At 31.9% G+C, this 10,787-nt stretch overlaps 1 protein-coding gene across 1 annotated transcript; it reads left to right on the forward strand.

The window, feature by feature from the left end:
* The first annotated feature begins 1,519 nt into the window (after positions 1-1,519).
* Positions 1,520-2,387, forward strand: LOC104108662 (protein GLUTAMINE DUMPER 2-like). The gene has a single exon (XM_009617757.4). The coding sequence runs from the start codon at positions 1,664-1,666 to the stop codon at positions 2,102-2,104; it is 441 nt and encodes a 146-aa protein (XP_009616052.1). The 5' UTR covers positions 1,520-1,663; the 3' UTR covers positions 2,105-2,387.
* Positions 2,388-10,787: the final 8,400 nt, after the last annotated feature.

Below are 10,787 nucleotides of genomic sequence, written 5' to 3' on the forward strand. Positions count from 1 at the left end.
CTGTTGAGTCTAGTTTTAGAGGAAGAGGGAAAGAAAAGTGCAAACTGCAAATGTTGAATCGTCGAGAAGTAGGATCAACTTTAATAATTTCTTCTTTATGATCCATCATATATTATTAAAACATGTATTATTATTTAATTTTGCCATGTATATATTCAAAACAATTTTAGCATACAATAATTTAAATAATTATGAAAAAATTAAAAGTCATCGATCATCAAGATAATTAAGCTTTGGTTCTTGAGAATATAAACAGAACATTCAGTCCGGAACAGATTTATTAAGCATTTTGATAATTATGTCGTCACCCAACTTAAAGAAAGTGGCTAAAACATTATCTATTCGAATACTTCCACTTACAAAAAAAAATTAATCATGTGGGAGCTTCTTTAATCCATTTCGTTTGCGGAATCCTAAGTCTTTAACAAAAAGTCTTTAAGTGCTAATTTTATTGAACTTTTTTAAACAGATGTGGCGAACATGAAGGGCTCCATATATTAATTCTGTTATTCTATAACCAATACATCAATTAAAAAGTGTATTATGCCAACAAATATATAAAGTTAGTGATGATTTCTTTTTAAAAGGTACAATTTGTTCACTATGAAATGAAAGTAGTTATTCTTTTAGTTTTTTCTAAAACGATTTAAAATAATATACGAATAGAAAATTATAAGGATTGAATTAAAAGAACTGCAAATATATTTATATTCTACAAACTTAATTAAAGTTAGATGCATCCTGCATAGTATAAGCAGCAGAGGCACACGAACTCATTGTGTTTAGTACTATAAACTATATATATAATTGTTTTTAAAAAAGGTCTTCTGCCCAATATTTAATTTTTGCTTTGGGACTCAGACTAATCTAGATTTGGATTGAAAATTCTACTTTGGAAGTAAAGTGGTCCCTATCAAAGGTAATTCCAATCGCATGACTCGAACTCGTAACATCTAATTAAAGATGAAAAAGCACAAGAGCTAATTATCACATGTCACAATCTTTGATGATAAAAAATTATAGTAATTATTGTTAAAGTGAATAGTAAGTGTAGTAAAATTTCACATTTATTGACATAAAAAATTCTTATAACATCTCCAAGCTTAGATATGTATGAGACAATGATATTTCGTAAAGCAAATAATGATACGATATCTATTGAGGGATCTACTTGGTGGTAGCTTTACACCACCAATGACATTGTTTATTCCCGTCTTTGCTCAAATGATAACAGCCTACGCACAAGCTGAGTGCTTTTTTTCCGGGTTAGGCCGAACTGTAGATTTGGTTCAAATTTTGTATTTGTCTTAAAAAATTATTGAATATATATAAATTATTAATTTAGAATCTTTAACTTAAGACGATTACAATCTCAAACCCATAAATTTGAAATATTAGCTCCGTCTGATTAATTTGAGTTCATATTTATCAAAGGAGAAAAAACTTCCTATTGAAAAAAAAATTAAATATATTTTTTTTCTCCCTCCCCTCCCCCCACCCCCATCCCAAATCCCTACACTGATAAATATACATCTAACATTTCTAAACTTCTCAAGCTAAGCAAAAAGCAGTTGTTACAATCCATCTAAAGTTTCCCTTTCACTTTCTCATTCCCTTTCATATAGCCCAAGAAAATAGAAAAATAATCAGAAGAAAAAAAGAAATGCGAACTGTGAGTACCTTCGTTGCTTCTTCACCAATGTCACCGGCGGCGGTCGTCCAAAGATCGCCGTGGCATTCTCCGGCGCCGTACCTCTTTGCCGGCGTAGCAGCCATGCTACTGTTGATAACTTTTGCTCTTGTAATCTTAGCTTGTTCTTACTGGAAAAACTCCGGCTACCCAAGAGAAAATGGTGATGATGATCAGTCTCAGTCTCAGTCTCAAAGTGATATTGAAGCCGGCGCCGGCGAGAAATCTGCCGCCGATATGTTGAAGGTCTTGCCGGTTTTTGAAGAGAAAATTGTAGTGATTATGGCTGGAGATTTAAACCCAACTTTCTTGGCTACGCCTGTATCAAGCAGAAGTAATTCTTTTGGTGGTGGGGATAAATGTGAGCAGAATTTTGAAATGGAGAGTGAAGACAGCCATGGACAAAGCCACTGAGCTCAAAACAGAGGCTTTTCCTCCTTCTTCCCTCTCTCTCTCTCTCTCTCTCTCTCTCTCTCTTTTTTACGATTTTACATTTTGGTTTATTTTTCAATTTTGACATCCGGGAAATTGTATTTTTGGCTGAGATAAGAAAGAGTGAGAGGAAACTCTCATTTTCCAGTAATCCGAATTTTTGGAATTTATTGGATTTCTTAGTTTTTTCCACATTTGATTGAGCAAATGACCTTATCTTATATGATATTGGACATCATTAAATTCATAAATTAAATTTTTTTTACGTTGAGTTAGGCTTAAAATTTATTCTTTTATTATGACGTATCGACTCAACTCTATTTTTTATTTACTCGATGTTAGAATCAAACAAGTATCAACAATAGCAAGTGTTAAGAGTTTCACACATTAGTTGAAGAATAAGGTCTTGGTTATTCATTCATCACAGGCTAGTTTTTTGGGGTTAAGTTGCCTAACAAAATTGAAGTAATACGTCTTGCAGAAAAATAAAATGAATTTAATTAAAAACTAGATTAATTAAGAGGATATTTTATTACTCTACAAATAATAAAACTTACCGCTTCAAATGCATAGCTCACTCTTGTAATGTATTTTATTTCTAATATTCTTCAAGTGTTTAAATGTATCATCTGGATTATTTTTTCACTCTAATAATTAAGTACAACTCTTATAAGTTTTTGGACCAGAGGGGAGTTATAGATTTTGAAAATAGTTTTGAAGAAAATTGTTTTGTGCAAAAAAGAAAATATGCGGCTGCACATTAAGTTATTTGTAAAGCTTTTCTGGGTGGAAGAATTATTTTTTCAGTGAAAAACACCCAGCAAAAATTTCCAATGAAAACACTCTCAGACCTTTTTTGATTTAAAAAGTTAAATCTATTGAATATCTTTTTTGGGGGGGAATATTTTGAAAAAGAATTCAGCAAACATGTTTTCCGGTGAAGTTTTTCCAAGACTTAAATCTTTTCCGAAACAATCGCGCAAGATTTTTCAGATTGAAAAGAAAGTTATTAATTTAAATATATTATCGAGAGTACCTTTATTAATTAAACAAATTGTAATATACTGCAGTTTAATCCTCCATCATAGAGAAGAATAAAGTGAAGATAAGTGATTAGGCGTATATATTCGTTTTATTGTGGGTTTTAAGGGATCTTTACACATATAGCCATATTTATGGTTTACTTTTTCTAGTCATATATATAGTTTACACGTGGATTATACATAATTATGCATATATAATAATACATAAATTATACATATATTATACATATTTTTAATTTAAGCGGTTAGGTGAGCGTCTATTTGGGTTAATTCTTCGGGTTTTAATTGTGTTTGACCCATAAGAGCAACAAAGATGGTGGGAACCATAACTATAAAAAATAAAAATAAAATTAAAAAAAGGCAGCCTGGTGCACTAAGTCCCGCTATACACAGGGTCCCGAGAAGGATCAGACTACAAAGTTGTATTGTACGCAACTTTACTCAATATTTCTCCAAGAGGTTGATACTTGTAGTGATGTTAGAACCATAATGATTAATGGAAAAAGAACAATAAAGGCCAAAATCTTAGATAGTCCCTTCAACTTGGCACGTTTTGTAAAATAAATATATAAACTTATGGGGTGACCAGATAGACACTTGAACTCATGTAAAGTGTAATTTTTAAACACCTCTTTATGTTAGACTTTGTGCGTGAGGTCCAAATGCCACTTACATGGAAAATGAACGAATAATATGTTAACACGTGTATTTTTTTTTTTCATGTAAGCAAATAATAGTCTAAAGCCAAATAATACATTTCATTTGTTCATCTTCTCTCTCTTCGCTTTCTAAGACCCAACTCTCATCCCATCCCTACCTAATTTATATCATAGTTCTATTAATTCTAAAGTTAAATTTTATCCAAACTTCAGCAAAATCAAAAGAAAATCATGTAAAGGTGGAGATTTTATATTATGATGGGAAATCATCGTCAACTTGTTTGGAGAAGGGAGATAACGAGTTAGAGAGGAAAATATATGGAAGCATCTACTCCGATTTAAGAGAGATGTAGAAGAAAACACATCAAATGACCATAAGTTTATATAAAGAGGGAAAAATAGTATTGGGTATGGGTTATATAAAGAGGGATTTTTTATTGTTAATTTTCTGATTCAACAGCTTTAAAATAGCTATCACGCGCTCATCAATAAATATACAACACACGGTATGCCAGGTTGGACAGAGGTATTTAAAAATTACACTTTGGATGAGTTCAAGTGTCAATCTGATCACCCCATAAATTTATATATTTATTTTACAAAACGTGTCAAGTTTAAGGGGCTAACTAAGATTTTGGCCAACAATAAAACTAAAATAGTGGCGCAAACAATGTCGTTTTCTCCTAGGGCATCAACTGATGCTTATTTTTGGATAATTTGTTGCACATATTGGACACCTTATCTTATAAACCATGTCTAGAAAACACATGCCGTTGGCAATCTGAAAGAATTTGATTGTTAGATACTGACAATATATGAAGCTGAACCAAATCTCAACGGAGGCAAGTGAGTTTAGGTGATTATTTTATATTTGACTAAGTTTTGACGGATAGAATTATCATCGTCTGTCATAGTATAAACAATTTTTTTTGGGACAAATCAACTTGGTGCTAAGCTAAATTGTGGAATAATTAGTTCTTTTACTCAAGTATACAAGTATCACTAACAGAGCTATTACCTTGTGTCTTGCAGATTCAGTTCTCACCAAATCTTTCCCCCCCTTTCTTACTCAGAACTTCTCTATTCAGGAAAAAAAAAGGAGTTGTAAAATAAAAAAACAGAGGCAAAATTCACAAGTTTTCCTCTTTTTTGGGTTCTTTGTCTCTTTGGCTTGCACAATAGAGGAGCAAAAACAATTTCCTTACAGCATCTCTAACGCTGCTGCATTTCTCCAAAATGCAGTCAGTTTTTGTCAAAATGTGACTCCAATGCTCTTTCATTATTGGCTGCAAAATGGGTATGAATAGTGATACTCCAAATTTGGAGTTACACTATTTATCTCCTCCATTACTATTCATCCTTAATTTATTATTATTTTTATTATTTAACTCTTTATATATACCTAATTATGTTTATGTAATATCTTTATAATTTTTTACCATAATGTAATATGTATTTAATTATCTTGTATCTCAATGATTTTACTTTTATTTGAATTATCCGTTAATATATATAATCTATAATATTTGCTTACAAATTATATTATTTAAAAATTTATGGTATAAAATAATTTTATATTAAATGGTTATATAAGAAAGGAGTATAAATTATACGTGATGAATATGTAAAAAAGAAAAAAAGAAAGAATTTCTTTAATAGAAATAAGAAAATAAAATTTAAATAAAAGATAATAATATAATTGTAGACACTGAAATTTTCACAGATCAAGATAAATCATAAATTCAAGACGACTCTTGAAATATTAGGAGTCTATTAGGGTTACTTGGTGGTTACTCCACCCAAACCCTAACTCATGCCTATAAATAAGGCTACATATGTCCTTCAAAGATGATCTCAACAATTTCATAAACTCTCGGAATATGCACAAAGAGATCAAATATGAGATCTCTGAAATTCTATGAAACTCTTGGAATATTCATTAAGAGATCAAAGACATGTCAAATATGTCTTGCTTAAAGTCCTGCGTTCGAAAAACATGCCGCTAAGGCCCACGAATCACGTAAAATAAACCAACGGAAATAATCAAGGGATAAACAGAGTTGTAACATGCAATGTTTATCAATAAAATCCTTTTTTCTTTATAGTTGTTTGTGATTGCAATTTTATTTTTCTGCACAAATTTATTGCAAACAGTAATATTGAAAAGAGAGAAGAATATAAAATAAAATATTCTTTTTTGGAATAAAAAATGGAGTAATGGTTGGAGTAACTTTACTCCATTTTGAATGAAGAAGAAAATGGAGGCAAGGGTTGGAGATGGCCTTGGAGTATGGGTGTCAAGGGCCGGGGCCGGGTTATTGGAAAAGGAGACCGGCCGGTCTCCATGCCGTGCCGGTTACCGGTTTTATCGGTTTCGTGCCTGGCCGATGAAAATTTGAACCGGAACGGTTCCGGGCCTAAGGGGCCGGGCCGAGCCGAGCAGATTTTTTTTTTTTTTTTTTTGTATTTTGATATTTGTATAGCTATCGTAATTTATATTAAGATAAAGTAAAAATGTAAAACATAAAAACAATCTTATAAAAAGAGTGTTTGAATAAATTTTAAAGGCTTTAAAAGCCTTATATTTGAATATTTCATTAAGAATTTAAGATAATACAATGAAGATGGAAAATAAATTTAACTTATAATTTGTAAGTTCTTTTTTTTATTTCAAACTTGCAAATTAAAGTTTACATTTTACAACAACTAAATTTTTTAAAAAAATAGTAAATTCAAATTTGAATTATTAAATATAAATCAAGAACTTCAAAGGTTTTGCATTACTTTAATAAGTTCTTCAATATGAACTTCTTGGCCATCTTCTGGAGTGTTAAATTTAGAAGGGTTACCGTGTGTTAATATATCTCCAAGTTGCTCGTCTTCTGGTTTATCAACATCTTCCCGTTCCTGATTTCTTCGTTCCGATCTAATCCAATCTCTGAAACATACTAAAACTTTCAAAGCATTGCTTCCCAATGAGTGACGGGTGTCTCCTAGTTGTTGTCTTGCTTGACTAAATGCAACCGTTGAAATTGGCACATTTAGCACGTTCCCGAACCATAGCGGAAAGAACATGACATTGCTTTTCTTTCTCATGCCACCATCTCAATGGTGAAAATTCCTTTGTGTGAAGCTCTGTTTGTTTTTGCAAGTAGAATTAAAGTTCATCAATGTTCCTGCTACTGGTTTGAGTGGAAGGAAATGTAAACCAAATATTATAACCATCAAGGCCTTCATCTTCATCCATAGTAGCAGATGCAGTAGAAGTAGTACAATGGATAGTGGGATTAACATTGCCTACATTAATAACAACATCATCAATAATATTTGCATAATAGTTATATAATTGTTGTAAATAATTATTTAGTTTGTTCATACAACTATATATATATGGGGTTTCAGTTGGTCCAATCTCCATATAAGTATATAAAGAATTGATTAATTGGTGACAATTAAACATCTTAATAGAAGGATTTAAATCAGTACCAATTAAGTAAATAGGAGGAATTGAAAAGAAATATTTTTTTAATTTTGCTTGCATTTTTTCAACAGCATCCTTATATTTTTCTTTCTTCTTAAATTCAGAGAGTAGAAAAGAAATTTCAGTTATATGTATTAAAACCATAGTAACAGTAGGGTAATATGCTCCAGAAAACTCAACAATAGCTGTATAAAATTTATGTAAAAATTTAACAATATCATTAATGGCCTCCCAAGTATTAGTTGTTAACATACGGTTTGGATCAGTACAATGCACATTAGCGACTTCAGTTATCGGCAATCTATATTTGTAACAATATTTTAAAAATAAGTATGTATAATTCCATCTAGTAATAGCATTATTGTTAGAAGTATTATCAAAAGACATACACAATACTTTTTTATTAAGATTGTAAAATGCAACAACTTCGCAAATAGTAATACTTATAAAAATACCAGTATGACTTTGATCTTCATCATATTTAAAAGCGATAATACATTTTTGCATACAATAATTATCATCTATCCAATGACATGTAATTGTCAAATAATTATTTCCATTAACAGCATGGCCAATATCAGAAGTTAAAGAAACTCTACAAGGAAGGTGGTCAAACAAATAACGTATGTATGTCTGATATTATCCATGAGGTCTAAAGATATCAGATCTACAAGTACTTCTAGAGATACCTTTAAATAAAGGAATATAAATCCTTTGAATATACATAATAAGATATGACGAAGAAGCAAAAGAAAAAGGTAGACAATCCAAAACAATCATTTTTGCTAACTCCTCATGATCCTTCATTTTATCATATTTTATAAGTCCTACAGTACTAGGGTTTAGAGTTCCTTGATTTTCATCTAAATCAGAGCCACATTCTATAGGATGAGTAATTCTCATATGTCTACTAAGTGTCCCAATCCCCCCTAAACTTCCTCCAGTCTTATGTTTAAAATTATCTTTACAAATTTTGCATCTAACTCTATCAGAATTTTCTATTTCCTCAAAATATTTTCAAACTTTATTTCTCCTTCTCCGATTACTAGTTGGGGCCACAGGTGGTCGTGCCACAACCACCACCCCTGCTACAAACTCCAACACTACTAGGTGTAAGTGGTGTCTCATCTTCAGTTTCTAATTCATTATCTTCTATACTGAAATCTTCCTGTAATGTTCATAATCTATATTATTATCAGGTGATGTTTCAGAAACATGTGTAAAGTCTTTTAAATTACTACTAGAAGTTGAAGTAGTACCTCTTTTTCTATTTTTCCGTTTAGCAACCTTATTACAAACTCTTTTTGCAGTATTAAACATATTGTGAAAATTTAACTACAATTAAAAATTAAATATGCAAAAATAATATTAAATAAGAGAAAAAGTTAGAAGGAGTGCACCGAATTCCGCAATAAATTGAACACTTGAAGATTTTTGAAGTCTTGAAATTGAATTTCGCAACTCCGATGTTACCACGAAGAAACATCAATTGTTCAAAGTTCAAACTTCAAATAATACCATAAATAAAATTCCAAAAAAAATGAGAGCCAAATAGTTGATTGCAATTTAGGTGAAAAATGAGAGAATGACAATTGAGAATTTGGGTTTAAGAATTGAGAGATGAGTGAAGAAATGAAGAAGATGGGGTATATTTATAGTTTTTCAAAGGGCTAAATTAGTAAATACTAAAAGTGTTATTTTTGAAAAAAAATATCCAAAAGGGCTATTCTTGCAAATAGCCGTTGGGCAACGTTCAAAATGACAGTTGATCGTTGCCAACTATATTTAAAAAAAATTGATTTATAGCCGTTGAACCGGTCCGGGTCGGTCCGGTTAACCGGTTCGAATTTGACTTGACAGTACCGGTTCTGACCGATCCGGTTAACCGATACCCCTATCCTACCCGGCACAATCCGTTCCCCGTCACAACCCAGCCCTGCCTGGCCCCTACCTTCCGGTCCGGTCGGTCCAGAATCGGGTCAAGCCGGCCCGTTTGACACTCATACCTTGGAGTTAGTATTTCTTTTAGTTTTGAAAAAGAAAGAAAAAGATCAAAATTGTCCTCGAACTATCGAAAAATATACCCTCAGTTTATTTTTGGTACCAAATTTGTCCTCGCCTTCTAAAAATTGGACCATTATTACCCTAAAAACTAACGGTCACCACATCAGCTTTTGGACATACTTAAATATTACGAAAAAAGGTCAAAATTGCCCTCAAACTATCGAAAATAGCTCAATTATATCCTCCGTTTGTGTTTGGTACCAAATATGTCCTTGCCTTAAAATCTAATGGTTGTCGCATCAAATTTTGGACCTATTTAAATATTATAATCATGTTGACATGCTAGTACAACATAACCCAAAAAAAAAACCTTCTCCACCCGCAAAAACCCATTTTCTGCGAGGGGTTGCTGCATTTCCCGCGAAGGAGCAGTGAAGCACTTCAGGTGGCCTGCTAGCTAGACCAGTGAGGAGGAGAAGGATTATGTGGTGTCTAAAAAGTGTATCTTTTTATGAGATTTTGGGTCTAGGTCTTATTTGTCATCGTTTTTTTTTTTTTTTTCTATTGATGACGGCTGGAAGTGGAAGGATATAGTATTTTAGAGGATGGTCTCATTCTAGTTGTTTTCGAGTTCTTTATGAGAGTTGTTTCTAAGAGGATATATTTCTGCAACTAATTTGTGACATTTTTGAGCTATGAGCTTGGATAGCTAGCCATGGGAGTACTGCAATATGCAGCTTTTGTTGTTCTCTACCATTTTTGTGATAAGATTTCTGATTTTAGGTGATAAAAGTTGATATTTTATTTCTTGTATAGTATATTGATTTTTTTTTTTTTACAGATTTGTCAATCTTAAGAATAGCCCAACTAAATTTCTCATAATAAGATTGGTGTAGCTTTAATTATTTGGAAAGAGCAACACTTAGATGAGTCAACGAATGAAAATAGAGAAAGAAATTTTATCCGTGGGGACTTTTGTTAATATGGAGGACCGTCCGTTGGAGATAGACTTTTGTTGTTCACATGAGCTCATGTGACGACCGTTATTTTTTAGGGCAGTAATGGTCCAATTTTTAGACGTCAATGACATATTTGGTACCAAACACAAACGAAAGATATAATTAAGCTATTTTCGATAGTTCGAGGGCAATTTTGATTCTTTTTTCATAATGTTTAAATATGTCCAAAAGCTGATGTGGCAGCCGCACGTCGAAGATAAATTTGGTACAAAAAACAAACGGAGGGTATAATTGAGCAATTTTTGATAGTTCGAGAGCAATTTTGACTCTTTTTCCATAATATTTAAATATGTCCAAAAGCTGATGTGTCAGCCATTAGTGGTCCCATTTTTAGACGTCGAAGATAAATTTGGTATAAAAAATAAATGAAGGGTATATTTGAGCTATTTTCGATAGTTCGAGGATAATTTTGACCATTTTTCGAAAAAAATAAATAAAAGGCCTACAGTATTTCTATCT

Source organism: Nicotiana tomentosiformis, chromosome 2, assembly GCF_000390325.3.
Source record: "Nicotiana tomentosiformis chromosome 2, ASM39032v3, whole genome shotgun sequence".
Taxonomy (NCBI): Eukaryota; Viridiplantae; Streptophyta; class Magnoliopsida; order Solanales; family Solanaceae; genus Nicotiana; species Nicotiana tomentosiformis.